This window comes from Pestalotiopsis fici (assembly GCF_000516985.1).
Source record: "Pestalotiopsis fici W106-1 unplaced genomic scaffold PFICI_Scf_6, whole genome shotgun sequence".
NCBI lineage: Eukaryota > Fungi > Ascomycota > Sordariomycetes > Amphisphaeriales > Sporocadaceae > Pestalotiopsis > Pestalotiopsis fici.
The window spans coordinates 3,848,109-3,865,702 of NW_006917096.1; the positions used below are offsets into that span (position 1 = coordinate 3,848,109).

Genomic DNA, 17,594 nt, shown 5'->3' on the forward strand with positions numbered 1-17,594 from the left:
ACATTGACTCAAGATGAGGATAGGCTGTCTGCAATTCGCCCCTCAGGTTGGAGATGTCAACAACAACCTGAGTCGCGCTGATGGCATTCTGGACAGAGCCGATCCTGAAGACCTGGATCTCCTGGTCCTCCCTGAGTTAGCTTTCTCCGGTATGTTGCATGTCCATTCCAGCTCGGAGAAGGTCCCCGCGGAGCAAGTTGTTGTTTTATAACGCCATGTTCCGTACCCAGAAACCTCTATCGGCATGGCCGTGCTAGACGCAACTGGTGTGCTCATTGCTGATCCATCTAGGCTATAATTTCAAGAGTCTTCGCGAAATATATCCATACTTGGAACCAACTGGCACAGGCATCACTTCTGTGTGGGCTCGCAACGTTGCCTTGAAATACGACTGCGCTGTGGCGGTAGGCTATCCAGAAACGGCCGACGTATCACACAAATGGCCGACCTCCCCCGAATACTACAACTCCTTGATCATGGTAAATAAGGATGGCGACGCCTGGGCCTTGTATCGGAAATCTCATCTGTACTACACAGATGAGACATGGGCATTAGAGGGACCTGAGGGATTCTGGAAGGGATATCTGCCTGGTATTGGCAAACTTGCCATGGGCATTTGTATGTTTGTTCCTGCAGCTACCTTTGATATGGTGTACTGATCATATTTCTTGCAGGTATGGATATTAAGTAAGAGCATGATGGTTACTTTTTGAGACATCCAACTAACATTTCCCTACCCATAGTCCTTACAAATTCGAGGCTCCATGGGACGAGTTTGAGTTCGCAGCACATGCAATCAGAGTGTCTGCTGATGTTGTCATTGTATCGATGGCGTGGCTGACGCATGAGAATCGGTCTTCTTTTCTCAGTCATCCAGGAGAGCCAGACCTAGACACTTTGACTTATTGGGTTCAGCGCATGGAGCCTTTGATACGACGCGAAAATGAAGAAGAGGTCATCGTTATTTTCGCGAACCGATGCGGAACAGAGGATGACGTTTTATATGCTGGCACAAGTGCTGTCCTTGGAATCCAAGATGGCGAGGTGACGGTATATGGTCTGCTCGGTCGTGGCGAGGAACAGTTGCTCATCGTTGATACAAGCAAGCCCGCCATGGCGAAGCTTCAGTATCGTCCAGAACGGGAGAAGGATATCTATGCTGAAGCCACGGAAAACCATGCCAATTCTGATATTAATTCTCCAGTACAGAGCGAGGGGGATGGCAGTATAGATCCCCCACTGTCCAGTACTTTCCAAAGTTCAAGGGATCCCAATGTAGATGGGGTGGAAGGAATGGATGGGCTCAATCACGGTGCTGATCCTTACATCTTTGATCTATCGGATGTGGTGAGCACCGCATCAACTGAGTTCTCAGCTGACAGTCAGTTTGGATCTCCAATATCACCTCGGCATTCTTGGAAGCTGGCTCGACCGAATCGTCTTTCTAAAGCATCCGTTTTCGGCGGAGCCGATACGTATGGAGAGGGACATTGGCAGAAATGGCTCGATGAACACAGGGACGAGGCACTAGACGCCTCATCTGATGACGCTGCCTCCCTAGATCTCGAACCTGAGCCTACTGTGGAGTTTTCTGCTCTTGTCGAAGGTCTTTCGAGTTCAACAAAGGCATACGAGGGTGTGATGCTTCGCCCCTTCTCCACGAAGGCTGGCAATATCGGCCATGAACACCACAGTCGTATCTCTCAACGGTCTTGGTAAGAGGACCGAGAAACGAAGATATCATATCTCTACGCTTCTACGGCCTCAAATTCATCGGTGCTGAGCGCATAGGCCTCAACGTGAGCGGCAGAGCGCTCCCATTATTATAACACACCATAGAGCTCCAGCGTCGTACAGCGGCCACGCGGCTGGGATCCGGAAATCTGGCAGCGTTAGAATATCATCTTTCAACGGCTGTGACATTGGAAATGCAAAAACACTACTTCTCAAAGCTCATGAGAATAGCTAAAGTGCTTTCCAAGGTATGCACGTTTTGGGGGAGAAAGAAAGAAAAAAAGACAGCCTTCTCACTTGGCGATAATGTGGGATACAAGTGTAGGCGAAGAACAGCGAGTTTGGGATACTTGGGAAGATGGCAAATTCATCTTTGGTGGAGATCTGAACAGCCTCAGCTCTGTTGATCCGACTCGGATTAAGAAAGGGCCAGCGCGATCACAAGTTCAAATCCTATCAAAAGACAACGAGTTCCATACAAGGTGTGAAGAGTATGGAGCTTTGGGGAGGCAATCATCAATGTGAAACATTCAAGTGTTTCAACGAACCGCTCGGTACAATACACAGTACAACGCCATACCTGGACCGATTCAGACTTGAGTTCTGCTTGAACTTTTTGCTGCCTTAGGGTTCACCCCAGATGGACCCTTGTCTGTACAAGAGATATCTGTTGAGACCACAAATTTCGGTCCATGATGAATTCCGCCGACTGTATGATCCTGCGATGATTACCTTCATCCACACTGGATGGTGGTAGTTGAATCATGAGCATCCCCGTAGTTGGGGAAATGGGTAAAAGCTCGGGTTAACATCCCGGCATTGAGGTCTCCGGAGCAGTCGGAACTGGAAGAAGAAGGAGAGCAAAATTACCCTCAAAGTGACTTGCAATGTATATCATTTCTCGAATGACATGTGCCCAAACTCATGTGGGAGGGGAAGAGCTTTCTTTCTTTTTTCTTTCTTTCAGAATTCTGTAAGCGACTCGACTTTGGAGACTACATCAATCAGAGATGTATTCTCCCTGCATTTGCTGTAGCCTCAGAGCACAATATCGGATATGGGTGGGCAATTCATCACACCCAGGTAGTGGCAGAGCTGCGGAAAGTTGGCGTTCATACCGGGTATGTGCTTATTCGTTTATGATAGGTATACCACTTGACATCATGCCTAGTCGCCATCAATATGGATGGATTTTTGATCAAGAGAAACATGTAAAGAAAGAATTTCAAATGTTGGCGCATTTTGACCACCTTCAGAACCCGAGCAGTCAATGAACAGGAACAGTTACACGCCATCACATAATAAGCTATCTAACCAGAAATAAATTAGATGCAGTCGACCTGATTTGTGATCGCTGAGGGCCCCCATCCGGCGCCTATTCTATTAACTTTTGTCGTGTCGATTTTCGGAATACTACACCGATAAGGAGGGGCCATGGCCGGCCACGATGATGGTGCGCTCGTTGGCAATTGGGCCTCGACCGAGAATTGTCTTGCCATTATGGGCAGACTGGAATATCCTAGGAAATGTATGAGAGCGCCAACACTACTCGTATTGTTCTCCTGTGATTGGAGCAGAGTAGTGGATGACTTCTTTCCAGCCGCCCTAGGACATGCGGCCCGTGGAGACTGAAGCCGATTGCGTCCCGGCAGTTTGGAACTGTTGTATGTATTGGCTTGGTATAACCGGGCGAATTATGCTAGTGGGCACGCCAGGATTGGAAGAAAGGATTCATGAATGAATGCAAGCAGAAAGTTGGCTGCAAGTCTGCGAAAGGACCGACCCCTTATTTTGAGCAAGATTCGAATCATTAGACCATCTTGCTAGGCCGCCAATGGCACTGCAGGTTGGATGGTGGCATCATGCGCATGCATGTTGGTGACTATGTTGCGAAATGCGGTTCAATGGAAATGATCAAAAGTGCACATCGGTAGGGACAAGTTGGTGTTGGCATTGTAGGTACATAAGGTATCCAGCCAATTGTTACATAGCAGTAACTGTTGCTAGATCTGGCGGCGCAAGTAAAGCCGTACATACACAGTAGTACTGTGTGAGCGCAGCATGCATTCTTCTCCCCTCCACACTAGTAGCAGCAACAAACATGAGAGAGAGCAAGTTGATTGGGGAGACAAAGAAAGTGGGTGGGGTTTATACTACCCAGAAATGTATAGACCCATCACTCGGTCAGCTCAATATCCAGCTGGGATACTAGGATAGTCAGGCATATCCGATGCATAACCAATCTGAGTGGTCAATACCCATGTCTCGGCAATATTCTAGCGTTCCGAATCAATACGCTTAACCGCCCGTACCCAGCCATCACACAGCTCAAGGTGGCAAGGCTTGGAGTCGACCCTTGCAGCCGGAACCGTGACCACCATGGGTAAATCAACGTGCTGAGCCGTCTCAATGGCCCATGAATGCCAACCTGCATATTTGGCCCCCGGCCCGACCATCGATTTTCCACCCACTGGGCGAATCACGGGTCGAAAGCCCCCAAAGGAGGCCGCAGGTTGCACAGCGATCCAACCAAGTCTGGCAAAGAGGGAGGGAAGAGGGGGCTTCTCGACCCCGGAATGAGCACAATGCAATGGAATGGGGCCGTTCAATGGTTGGTTCACTTTGTTGGTTTGGTAGGTAGGTTTCTTGCAGTACGTGATCGCTTCTGCCATGACCGTCGCCATGCGTAAAATTTGACCGTTCATCTCTTCTAATGGCACGATCATCTTCGCCGATACTTGATTATATCACACGTTCACGTTCGATTCCCTGTCCGCGGAGAATGTAGAAGCCAAAAACAAAAGTTGATGATATAATCTGCATTTGCCATCCGTCTCGCTTGCTCGCTGTCAGCGGTGCTTTTTTTTCTTCTCCCCTCCCCGGCAACCCTTCCAACAGCTTTTACCCAAGGTGACACGAGCTGGGACAGAATCAATCGTCACGTCCTTGACGACGTGAGCGCTTCCAGCGTCACAATTCCCAAGCCCGCAAAGTTTGGCCATCATTCGAAAGCTGGTGCAATGAGACGCTCCTCGACCGTCTGCGCGCTCGGCGTACTTTGCCGGTCTGCAGTCGCCATTCTCGTCGCCACGGATTCGCCATGCGGGACCAAGTGCGGCAATGTTCTCAGTTCAACGTCAACTTCGGATCTTGTTTGTAAAGACACAGACTACTCTACATCAACCGGTGTGGTCTGGCAATTATGTCTTAATTGTGAATCGACCAGCTCGTATTATACGCAGACTGGTGCAACAAACTATACGGATTTGCAGTCAATGCTCTGTATGTACTGTCGCATGCCCCATATGCTATACCGCTGACGAGTCCTCTTGTCGGCAGACAATATACGCTTTGCTACCTCTAGCTGTGTCTTCGGCAACAGCAGTGTTTCTCTTGGTAGCAATCCATGTACTACCAGGTCAGTTACCCGTATACGGAGTCGCTACTATCACTGGGCTAACCTGCTCTCAGTCATGCCTGCGGGCCGCTACAGGACGCCCTCCAGTACGAGGGGCTCGCCTCAAACGTTACAGCGTATGGATATTGCAGTTACTGGAGCGCTGACCAGGTGGACGACTGCAACAGCTGCTTGAGTGCTATGGAATACGGCCATCAGTTCATGAATTGTAGGTTCACGCGAGCACGTCTCTACTGGCAGTAATTAACCAACGGCAGATGTTAATATCCTCGATGGCGCCTGTAAGATGCAGCCGGCAGATGGCTCAACTTTGGCCATCAACGGCAACATATTCTCGACTGATACTGTCTCGGTCACCACACCAACTCCCACGGCAGCAGTCTCGTCTTCGGGACCATCTGGCCCTCTCAGTCTTGGAGGAATCGTCGGTGTAGCCATTGGTGGGGTGGCTTTTATTCTTGCTGTGCTGGGCTTCTGTATCGTGATGAATGGCAAGCGCAAGAGGCGAGCCTTTCTACGCCGGAGAGACGAGCAGATGAGGCAGTGGCCGAATCCGGGTGGCACGGGCGAAATGTTGTTCGAGACACCTATCAGCCAACGGCCGCTACGTAGTTGGGATGAGTCGCCCATCAGCACGACAAACGACGCTGCCTATCCTCGATACTTCTCACCGTATAGCTCGCAGTTCAACAGTCCAGTCAGTGCCGTCGACGGGCACAATCAGCAGTGGCCGAGCGCCGCCGCTGCAACCGCCTCACAGAACATTGGTGTTGCCATCAGCCCCGATGGCAATCAGTCTCATTACTCATGGTCTGACAAGAAGGGCAAAGACAGGCTGCAAGAGAGTGAAAACTATGAAATGCAAGAGGGAATACACAGTGGGGGAGGTATGAACGAATTCTATACACCCCCGGCGCCGCCACCGCAGGCTCCCGTCCTCAGTCATCCAGGCTATGGGAGACACGGTCCCGAGCTACCTCGGTCATTGACTGAAGAGGACTTTCGTTCGGGAAGGGCAATGTAGTTATCTGCAAAGCCCCCGGCCCGGTAGTCGCTTTTCTTTGTTTTTGAGATTTATTTGTTTTCAGCATGGAGTTGCGGTACAACCTCCAGGTTGGGAGATAAGAGGCGAAACTGTTATCAGGTAGTTTGTCTCGGTGAGAAAGACACTATAGTTGGGGGTTAGACGACGCAGATGACGGCAGGGAGACAAGGAAAGCATGGTCTTTCAAAGCTCGACGACTAATAGCAAAGTATGTATATGTAGATAATGAGTATGTTTCCTTGATCTTGACCCTACTGTACAAGAAAGATGGGAGCTACTATCGTGAATAGAATTCAGATAGATGGGATCAAGATATCATTGATACTTTGATAGGATTGAGACGACTCTTTAGTCTTCAAGTGCCCTTTGTAATCGTACAAGGCGTCGCCTGTGAACATGGGAATTGCATAGAATATTATGGCAGGCCAATGATTGGGTCTTGTGTGGATATGAGAGTGAGGGAGGCAGACCAAATGAATGGCGCGGCCATAAGACACGGGATAATCACAGTCAAGACTCAAGCCAAAACTTATCGTTATCTAACGACGTTTATCGGTATCGCCTATCGATGGCCGGGCTGCTGTGGCTGGGGCCGTTGCTGTAATCGTTTATTTTTTTCCATGCAGGTTGTGGCGGGAGAGCTTTTTAGACTTGAGCGCGAGGCCTTTTGATTGGTCACAATTAGCGGCGGTCCATTCTGCTTGCTCCCCACACTGTCCCTCGAAAATTTTTGGAGCTTCAATTGATTCCAGCATAATTTTTTTTTTCCTACCTCGAGGTGCGTCTTTGTCGGGTCGAATCCTGCTGTCGAGCAACTTTTTCACAAACGCATCACCAACCCGCGACGGCAACAATGGCTGCCACCGAGAACTTTGTGATCAAGCCGGAGGCTACCACTCCAGCTATTGACTGGAGCCAGACCCCGCTGCTGCTGCGCAACTATGACAAGTGTAAGTGATTTATTTTGATTCCTTTGTTCATTGCTCGACTCAATGCTCGATTCATCTTGGTTTGCCGCGAGCGCCGCTCTCGGTGTCTGCGCACTCGCATCAGACAGAGTCCAGAGACCAGAGGCTGACGATGACATGCTCCAGTGCTCGTCCGAACTGGTCACTTCACCCCCATTGACCATGGCTGCTCGCCCATGAACCGCGACCTCAAGTCGTACATCAGCTCCGGTATCATCAACCTGGACAAGCCCTCCAACCCCTCCAGTCACGAAGTTGTCGCCTGGGTCAAGAGAATTCTCCGTGTTGAAAAGACTGGTCACTCGGGTACCCTCGATCCCAAGGTCACCGGTTGTTTGATTGTCTGTATCGACCGTGCCACCCGCCTTGTCAAGTCCCAACAAGGTGCTGGAAAGGAGTATGTTGCCGTCATTCGGCTCCACGACAAGTTGCCCGGCGGCCAGGCTCAATTCGCCCGTGCCCTCGAGACCTTGACCGGTGCCCTCTTCCAGCGCCCTCCTCTGATTTCCGCCGTCAAGCGTCAACTGCGTATCCGTACCATTCACGAGAGCAAATTGATTGAGTTTGACAACGACCGTCACCTCGGTGTCTTCTGGGTCAGCTGTGAGGCTGGAACCTATATCCGAACCCTCTGCGTTCACTTGGGTCTCCTGCTCGGTGTTGGTGGACACATGCAGGAACTGCGCCGTGTGCGCAGTGGTGCCATGGACGAGACAAAGGATCTCGTCACCCTGCACGATGTCTTGGATGCCCAGTACATGCTCGACAACCAGCGCAACGAGGCCTATCTCAGAAAGATCATTCAGCCCCTCGAGACTCTGCTCGTGGGCTACAAGCGGATTGTTGTGAAGGACAGCACTGTCAATGCTATCTGCTACGGTGCCAAACTCATGCTCCCAGGTCTACTTAGATATGGTAAGCCATCGTCCACCCTATTCACTCTATCGGCGATTGCCTGTGCTGGTCCCTTGAATCGACACTAACAAGACTTATTTTTACAGAGGCCAACATTGATGTGCACGAGGAAGTCGTTCTGATCACAACCAAGGGTGAGGCTATTGCCATCGGTATCGCTCAGATGAGCACTGTTGAGATGAGCACATGCGACCACGGTGTCGTTGCCAAGGTGAAGCGATGCATCATGGAGCGCGACCTGTACCCGAGACGCTGGGGACTCGGTCCCACTGCCGGAGAGAAGAAGAAGCTCAAGGCTTCAGGCAAGCTGGACAAGTTTGGTCGACCCAACGAGGCAACTCCTGCAACTTGGACCGCATCCTACAAGGACTACGGCGCCCCTGCTGGCGAGACCACAGAGACTGCTCCTGCTGCCGACGTGACCATGTCGGAAGCACCTGCTGCCGCCGCCCAGGCCCCCATCCCTGCTGCAGACAGCGAGGACAAGAGCACCGCGGATGATGACAAGAAGAAGCGCAAGAAGCACGACGGCGAGACTGCCGAGGAGAAGGCTGAGCGCAAGCGGTTGAAGGCCGAGAAGAAGGCGGCAAAGAAGGCCAAGCGTGCTTCAATGGCATCGGCAGCCGACTCGGATGATTCTGATTAAGAAGGAGATTCATTCATCATCTCGGCACTAAGAACACATCAAGTTTTCAAAGTCACTCTTGGCGCTTTGGTTAAAAAGGCTTGTTGATGCTGTTGGCACACGATGGCTATACTCGGCTTCCTTGTCTGCATGTTTCTCTCAAAGTCCACGGCGTTTCGTTTCGCTGTAATGTACGGTACATTCCCCAGGGTCATGGAAAAAGGCGTTCGGATAAATTGTTTGGCGGTTCTGTTAGATCATGAAAGGTGGGCTGATTCCACCAAAGTTCACAAAATGCTCAATAGGCTTGTAGGTAGTAGTACAGCAAGTAATGGTACTGCAAGCATTTGATGATCAAGACTTGAGGCAAGGTAGTGCGTGCCGCTCTGCTACTTTTGCCATCTTGTGACGTCAATGATGGCACTCGATCCATGAGCACCTTGGTTGCCAAAGACATCATGAGGAGAATGAACGCGATTCGTGGGCAAAGTCACCTGCGCCATGAATGACATGTTATAAGATTGAACCTGTGCTCTATTGCGTGTGATATTGTCAAAGACGAAAAGATAGTCTTGTGCATCTACAGTAGAGCCGAGCCGAATGGTTTGTCCTTATGTCATCAGCTTGTCCACAAGGTACATGCCGTTATCTACTATTAATACTGACGCGGCGGATGTTCCCGCTAGGCACTAACACCAAAAAAAAAAAGGAAGAGAAGCTGTTCTGCTGGCCATCAATGGGTGGGCGGATCATTCCGCTTTGACTGAAGCCCTATTTTGTGTTTCAGATGATGGTGACTCTGCCTCTTTTTTTTTTTCCCTCAGTGCTTCCCTTGCCCCAAAGAGACTGGCAAAGACTGGTTCCCTGTAATAATACATAGACAGTCGCGTGGCTCGGAATAGACGGACCCTTGGGAATCCTTGGGTGGCCAATATAGTTTCGACTAGTTGGGTTTAGTTTTTGAATCATCCGAGCTTGGAAATAATCAGGCCGTTTCAAAACACGACATTGGGCAAAAGCTCATCATGCCCTTTTCCTTCACAACAACATATAGTGCACTTGTAGTATTGTTGGTTTCTTGTTGGAGAGAGGGGAGGGGGGGGTGTCCTGGTTTCAGAAGACTCGACCGCACACGTGTGTTGATCCACTATGTCAAAGGGGTCTCACTCAATCCTGTATGTACAGAGTGCCAAAAGACTCAATTAGGAGCACCGAGGAGTGCGCGTCCGGTAGTCTGATCGTCTATGTCTCCAGCATGATTTGTGCCAAGCTGCGACCAGAAAAGGGCACGGGCGATGGAGAGGCAGTGACAGTCATGGCAGTCATGGCAACCAATGCAGAGCTGCCTTCAGTCTATTGGTTCAGTTGAGCGACCAGGTTTTATTATCCATTTTTCTAACACGGCATTTCGATGAACAAATGGTTCCAGACACGGACAACAGAGTCTCTAGCTAGCAAGGACAAAGTAATTCAGATAGAGAGGTACCTTTGAGATGGAGCAACACACACATGTGGCCCCTTGATTGTCCCTGCTGTGAGTTCGGTTTACAGCCTCTTGATGCCTACCTACTACCCCACTAATGCATTTTTCACATGAATTTCCACATTGCGATCAGACGCCATACCATAGGCTGTGTGTGTATGCCTCGTGTGCGAGTTGCTGTGCAGTCTGTTCAATGTCTAGTGCAAGTAGGTAGTTACCTAGTTACGCAACCCACCAACCAGCTAGGCTATTTAAAAATCAACGCTGCCAACCTAAAAGGTATGCTCCGCTATATCGACCACTTCAGGGCAATGATGACATTTTACCGCCGTCTATTGTCCCGACCGTGCCGTCCATGGAACAGCTTATCACATGTGCGAAAACAAGAAGAAAAAAGATATTGGAAGTAGAGAATGAAAATAATGATTGATTCATATGCCAATTGTGCCACGGGATAAATGCAAATTTAAATTGTACCTGAATTATCGACATCTTTTTCTGCACACTTTGCGGCACAGATCTGGGCTTTGCAGCATGGCAAAAATGGACCCCATATCAATGCCAATGTCAATGCCAATGCAATCCCCCCATTAGTATTATCATTATTATTAGCCCAATCCCCTTCTGCCAACTATCTACATAGTAGGTACCTTTTTATTCACTCTGCACCCCCACAATCCAATTGTGTCTCAAGTAGCTAGTCATCATGCAAGTATTTTTTTTTCCTCATGTCCATGCCTCTGTCCCTTCTGACATGGACTTGTTCCCCATCTGCATAATAGGCCAGGGGAGAAAAGGCAATGACGGAGGAGGAGGAAGAAGAAGAAGAAGAAGAGACTTTTTCACTATTCTCGACATCCATCTTTGGTCTCCGAGGCTAGGGACTACTACTGCTACTACTACTAACAGTATCACACACACACACATACATACTCTCACACAAGAGACCAAAGTACACTACTTTTTGCCTATAAGGATTGACTTGACATGCTGAGTACTTGGGTAGATAATAATCTCGGATCCGAATGCTTGTAATGACAACCGCGCACCCCGAATAGGCTGTGTAATGCCGTCAGACAAATCCTTCGACCTGCCGATCAAAACTGGTTCACCTGGCTCACCCACAAGACTATTGACTTCCTTTGTTGAACATAGCGTTTCGCTCCGACCACGCCGTGGGTCGTGACATTGCTCATTTACAAACACTGGCAAAATGGGAGGAGAAGCAAAAGGATGACTCTCAACGGCAATCTCCCCACAGCCACTGACTGACCCAGCATGGTATAGATTGCATGTACGCATATGTAAGTATGCGTGTCGTGTAGAGCTCAATTCTGATCATCCCCATCATCATCATCACCACCAATACCATCATCGTCGTCATTGTCATCGTCATTGCTTGGAGTCTTTGACACCCTTTCGGCATTTCCCCCCCAGGCTACTGCGTAGGTCTGCACTACTACTGCTGTTTACCTACTGTACCTACCCTAGTACTCAGTCTACCATACCATTGTCATCGGGGTGTTTTTTTTTTTTTCCATCTCTCTTCCTTTACTCGCAGATCAGGGTCTCCCTTCTGGCCACCCCGAGCACATGTTGGCCCGAACAAGAATCGGATCCGCGTGCTGCTCCTGGGCTAACACGCGACACAAGAATGCGATACTCAAAGCCCCATCCTTTGGACACCTCCCCCCCCCCCCCCCCCTCTCTTCAGCTCCACTATCCCTGATCAAGAGAAGTGCATTCCTGGATGTAGTGAAGCACATCTTGTCTTATCCTGACTGGGGCCCTCCTGCCGGTGGGGCCTTTGCGTCTTCTCGAACTTCGTTCAGCCCTGCCCAGAAGAAGAACCGACTTGGGCCTATAGAACCACCAGGTAGATCGACTTAATTGGGGCCCATCACTAGTCTCGTGGGTTTGCGCCACGTCCAATGCAAACCATATATGCATCAAGTAGTTTGGAGAGACAATCTCCCATCCGGCTTCCGGTCGACTGACCATACTAGTCTGACCTCTTGTGTGTGGTCTCTTCTCTCGATACTGGTCCGTCATCAGGGGCTGTGAGCCTCTCGATCGGGCGCGAGCCATGTCTGCTATTTAAACCAGTCGTTCTCCTCGTTTGTCCGAGTTAGTAGTCCATCCACTGGCTCTATCGGTCTCGGCTGTTTCTATTCACTTGCTGCAGAGACAATATCTGCCGTGGTAGACGTGTTCCATTATACCCTATATTATACCAAAAATTTGCAAGGAAGCCTCTTCATATTGGCCTCATTGCCTACTCTTACTTGAAGAATATATTACCCTTTAACCCCTCCCCCCCCCTATACGATTGCTTCTATGATATACTTATCCCCATCTTAATCACCCCTCGATTTTATTCATTTTTAATTCAATTCCACCCCCGGACATTCACCAGGGCACAACAGTCTGTGTGGCTCATCCTAGGATATATCCATCTCCATGCTGTCGTCATAACAAAGACGAGGTTCAAATCCGGGCCAAGACATTGTCACATATAAAATACCCATACACACACACACACACACACATCAATATATCTCACCATGAGGATAGTCTCATCATATATTCTGGCCTCGGGGCTACTTGTATCAGCTGCCCTTGCTGCTCCATTCGACTTCAGACGTCACCTAATCAAGCGCGCGGGCTCACCGGAGATGGAGAAGGACTTCCCGGATCCTTCCATCATGCAAGATTCGGACGGTCAGTGGTATGCCTTTGCGACAGCCGGCAACGGCAAGCAAGTGCAGGTTGCGAAGGCGTCGGCCGCCAGTGGACCGTGGACATACCTTGATCAGGACGCACTACCTCATGCTGGGTCATGGACGACGAGCAAGAACACATGGGCTCCAGACGTTCGTCTTCTGGATGACGGAACATATGTCATGTACTATTCCGGAGAAGTGAAGAGCGATACAAGATTCCACTGCATCGGAGTTGCGACAGCAAAGACTGTGTTGGGCCCCTATAAAGCGGCTGACACGCCGTTCGACTGCGACCTCAGCATTGGTGGCTCCATTGACCCATCAGGCTTCAAAGACGAGGACGGGAAGCGCTATGTCGTGTACAAAATCGACGGCAACAGCATTGGCCACGGGGGATCCTGTGGCAACGAGGTTGCGCCGATTGTCCCGACGCCCATCTTGATACAGCAGGTTGATGAGGACGGAGTCACCAAGATTGGGACCACGACTCAGATCTTGGACCGTAGCGACGCCGACGGCCCGCTGGTCGAGGCGCCCGCCATCCTCCGGGACAGCGATGGTCTGTATGTTTTATTTTACAGCTCTGGGTGCTTTACGGAATCGACCTACAATGTCAATTACGCCACGGCACCAACCGTGCTGGGGCCGTATACCAAGAGCTCGACGCCACTGATCAAGACCGATGATTCGTTTGGACTCACGGCCCCGGGCGGTGCGACTCCAACAGTGGTCGGCAGCGCTATAGTATTTCACGCCAACTGCAACGAGGGCCGTTGTCTGTTTGAAAACAAGATAGGTATATCGGACAAGAAGGTTGTACTGGATGGTGTGGATGGCATTGGGTCTTGAAAGATTTGTGACGGCCATGTTTCTTGGGTTTCATCGCATGGCGTTGAGGATGGGTCTTTGGGTTGGGTTAGGGAGGGGCTATTGGTATACCTTATTCAGTAATAAGTCTCAACTCTAGAGTGCTCGAATCGCTACGCACCTGGACTCGGACAACATTTCAGTTTTGAAACAACAATGACAGAATATAATGATATCATTACTGTATTCCATGTTCTGCCATTTTGAACTGACACAAGCATCAAAGCTAACCTGGGTCAATGGCACTGAGCATAGTCTAGATGCCACCAACATAAATCACGGCATCTTGAGGTTCCAAGTAAGTAGGTACCTTGGGTATTATTTCAGTGCAAGCATATATTCACATCTGGCTCGTGAACTTGTAAACTCAATCCATACAAGCATATGATCACCTCGCAGACTGCAGAGTTTATACATATCTCAATGATCTTTCGTTGCTTTGGGGTAGCTCTCGGTTCCGGCAGAATATAGCCGCTTATCTCGTCTTGGCATGCCTCTGGCAGCCAAGAGAACCTGGCCAATCACGCACAAGGTTGCCCCAAGGTGATTCGTGAGTGGATCTGAGAATAAATAAATAAGCGCCCACTGCTTCATGCACACTGCAGCTCTTGTGCCATCACATTTTGTGCACTGACAACTGACTGACTTTGTTGGTTGTCGACTAGAACTCATTCACTTCAATCGCAGACAGACAATTCTTGAATGCCATTGAACCACTGGCAAGGTGGTTGGTTAATGCCTACTACCGTTGTTCCGGTCAAGCAATGGCAGCATCCAAATCCACAAAGCTTACCCAGGTAGCTATAACATGCACAACTGTATACCTCCTCCCTGTGTCGGTCTGTGAACTGGATCGTTTTTCTCTGGGAGGAGGAACAGGAACAAGGCGACTCTCTCCAAGAGCGCCAAAGACCACGCCTGACTGTCCACCTGTCATGACCAGCCAAGCACAAAGCATGAGCCTTTGGTATGATCTTTGGGGGGAGTTTATTTCATTTCATCTGTCAGTTGCTGCTATTGTGAGAGGCAAGCACATCTCTTCCAGCACTCTTCCACACTCTGCAAGCTTTTGTGGATTTATTAGCTTCAGGTCATCAAGCGCTGATCACACCGCTGACTACGAACCAGCCCATGAACAACAGGGTCCTTGGGGGCCGTCTTGGGCGCTTGTATAGTAGCAGTGTGGGTTGCAGGAATGCTCTGATTGGCTGTTTTCATCAATTTCTCGCCTATCCAGTAAAAATGTGCAATACCGTTGCTGCATCCGCGCTACCGGTACGGACATGCTGCCCTTTTGGGCTGTGATAGTTGCCCTCATCCCCTGCTGCACCATGTAGCCGTGCGTTCTACCGGAAAATCGATCAATAGTCTGAAGGCAAAAGTTGACCTTGAGCTCGAGAATGTCACCACCCTATCCAACGTGTGCAGCCAACAACTGACGACGCATAGGTAAGAGCCGCGCTTCGATGCACACACTAGACTCAAATGTCCATCGTCTCACTCACACGGTAGTGTATCGCTTCATGGGTATATACCTCGTTCCATCCCAATGCGCCGTCCATGAATCCACGTTCCCCAAGTCATTGGTTTTGTTGAATTCATGCTCTTGTGTGCAGTCATTCCTTTCGTCAAATTTGTACTTTCTACAGGTCATTCATCCTGCGTCGAACTTCAGCTGGCTGACAGTTTCGTTTCTCCGTCTATACTATTCTAATTATCTCCTCGTCTGTTACTATTGCTGAGCAGCCCCCGGCGCCTGTACACTCTTTACCAATTCACCTCGAGACAACCTGACATAATATATACCCTCCGGCAAAGATGGCATCCTCGATTCTCATCTTCATTCTAATATTCTCCATCTATCCTCGCCGCGCGTCGTCCCTTCAAGTTACGCCCAACTCTCCATGCTCTTCCCTATGTATTGACTCAAATGATCTCGATATCTCCGATCCCAATTCCTCAAACACGGCCAACGGTGATATCACGTGCTACGACAAGGACTTCAATGCAACTGCTACCGGACGAAAGTTTCAAAGCTGCATGACATGCTTGCAGGACAGTACATTCTCCCAAGGCCAGGAGACCGACCAAGCTTGGTTCTTATGTAAGCCATGCACCCCCCCTCTTCTCCTTCCCTTTTCAACACTTGCCATTGTCGACGACCTGTTCTGACCTGCGTATTAGATAATTTGAGATACACCTTGGACTACTGTATCTTTGGCTTTCCAAATGCCACCAACATTGCATCAACGCCATGTTCTACATCAACGGCCTGCGGCGAGCTTGAGGGAGCTCTCACCGACGATGACCTGGATGCGACAAACCTGCAGGCCTATGGATACTGTAGCGCAGACGGTGGTGCCTTGACCGACTCGGCTGTCGCTCAGTGCAAAGCCTGTGTAGCCGCTTCGGATGGACAGGACTACATGGCCAACTTTCTCGTGGCCCTCGAGGCCGCATGTCAGCAGAAGCCGGCAGCAGGGACTCTTGTTGGGCTTGATGGCACCGTATTCTCGACGACCGAGATTAGTATAAAAGACCCATCAGCATCAGGCGATGACTCCGATAGCCAGAGCGCACTCTCCACCCCGACAATCGTAGGCATTGCCATTGGTGTTGTCGCTGTTCTGCTGGCAGTGGCCGGATTTCTATTCGTGCGCCTTCGGAAACGACGTAACCGGAGGGTTCGCCTCGGAGGACCCTCGACGACGAGCTCGGCCAAGCGCGGCAAGCACCGTCCGGCTTCCTCGCTTTCTTTCCGCTGCCAGACTCATCTGTCCCCTCGGTCTCCAACTTTTTTCTCGGGCCCCTCTGAGACAGCTGGGCAGGACGAGAAGCGATTCGCCAGTCCCATACACACCACAAACCCCAACACTTTCGCGTCCGAGACGACGAGCTCGAAGTGGTCAGGCTGGGAACCAAAGCCAGCTGCAGAGTCCGGGCACGGGTCTCGAAGGACTGGACCGAGCTTACCTTTGTATAATATCACAACTGCTGCCCCTACAGTGCCCAGCGGTGTATACTATTCAACGTCGCCCAAGTCAAAGAGCTTCTCGCCCATTGACGATATGACGACGCCAGCAAGCACCACTAGCACGAAGAGTACCTCACAACTCTTGCCGTTGAGGCCTTATAATCCGGCCGAGTATGGTATATCGGCGCCGCAGATGGGGACAGTGCCCGAGACAACCTATCCCAGTCCGATATCGGGTTCAACTGCGAGTCCTCTCATCAGCCGAGCGTGGGACCAGAGGAATCCTGTCTGGGACTCACCGCTTCCGGCAAGAAGCACGAGCAAATCTGCCATTGCCAAGGTCAATGTGCTGGGTGGAAGCAAGGGGAGGAGGATGGGCAGCGGTACGGGCAGCCCAATAGAGTCCAGGGAGATCAACACCAAATTTCCGGCGCCACCTTCACCTAAGCGGTTTGGGAGAGAGTGACCTGGAGATTCCACAGATCTCGCGATGAGGCATCTGGTTTTTATTGCACGTGCTTGTTTCTTACAGAATATAGTAAATGCCCATAATTTAAACTCTAGACATCTACGTGGATTTATGGTTGAGAAGAACCATGGCTTGGCTTTAAGCGAGGAGCTGGTGTCCCTCTTGGAAGACTTGAATTCAACCACAAAGAACAAGCATGATACAAGAATAACAATAAATGGATATCAAGCCAAATAAAAATATACATGAAGGATAATACATGAAATGTCTTTTAGCGGTAGCACATCTAGGTGTAGGTGGTATCTGATCTACCTACCTACTAGTACTAGTATCTCTAGGTTTTTGCCCCGCTTCTGTGGGGGTGGTGGTGGTG

The 17,594-nt window shown here is 50.0% G+C and overlaps 5 protein-coding genes across 5 annotated transcripts; all 5 read left to right on the forward strand.

The window, feature by feature from the left end:
• Window positions 1-13: 13 nt before the first annotated feature.
• Window positions 14-1,719, forward strand: PFICI_09627 (uncharacterized protein; the record flags this gene model as incomplete). The annotated part of the gene is made up of 3 exons (XM_007838208.1): window positions 14-149; window positions 292-622; window positions 744-1,719. 3 exons carry the CDS (start codon window positions 14-16, stop codon window positions 1,717-1,719), a joined length of 1,443 nt encoding a protein of 480 aa, XP_007836399.1.
• Window positions 1,720-4,754: 3,035 nt separating this feature from the next.
• On the forward strand, window positions 4,755-6,176 carry PFICI_09628 (uncharacterized protein; the record flags this gene model as incomplete). Its single annotated transcript, XM_007838209.1, has 4 exons — window positions 4,755-5,016; window positions 5,074-5,152; window positions 5,206-5,360; window positions 5,410-6,176. 4 exons carry the CDS (start codon window positions 4,755-4,757, stop codon window positions 6,174-6,176), a joined length of 1,263 nt encoding a protein of 420 aa, XP_007836400.1.
• An 874-nt stretch (window positions 6,177-7,050) lies between these two features.
• PFICI_09629 (Centromere/microtubule-binding protein cbf5) lies at window positions 7,051-8,726 on the forward strand (the record flags this gene model as incomplete). Its single annotated transcript, XM_007838210.1, has 3 exons — window positions 7,051-7,147; window positions 7,292-8,080; window positions 8,167-8,726. 3 exons carry the CDS (start codon window positions 7,051-7,053, stop codon window positions 8,724-8,726), a joined length of 1,446 nt encoding a protein of 481 aa, XP_007836401.1.
• Window positions 8,727-12,752: 4,026 nt separating this feature from the next.
• On the forward strand, window positions 12,753-13,760 carry PFICI_09630 (uncharacterized protein; the record flags this gene model as incomplete). The annotated part of the gene is made up of 1 exon (XM_007838211.1): window positions 12,753-13,760. The coding sequence occupies one exon, from the start codon at window positions 12,753-12,755 to the stop codon at window positions 13,758-13,760; it is 1,008 nt and encodes a 335-aa protein (XP_007836402.1).
• Window positions 13,761-15,596: 1,836 nt separating this feature from the next.
• On the forward strand, window positions 15,597-17,218 carry PFICI_09631 (uncharacterized protein; the record flags this gene model as incomplete). The annotated part of the gene is made up of 2 exons (XM_007838212.1): window positions 15,597-15,882; window positions 15,963-17,218. 2 exons carry the CDS (start codon window positions 15,597-15,599, stop codon window positions 17,216-17,218), a joined length of 1,542 nt encoding a protein of 513 aa, XP_007836403.1.
• Between the last annotated feature and the right edge of the window lie 376 nt (window positions 17,219-17,594).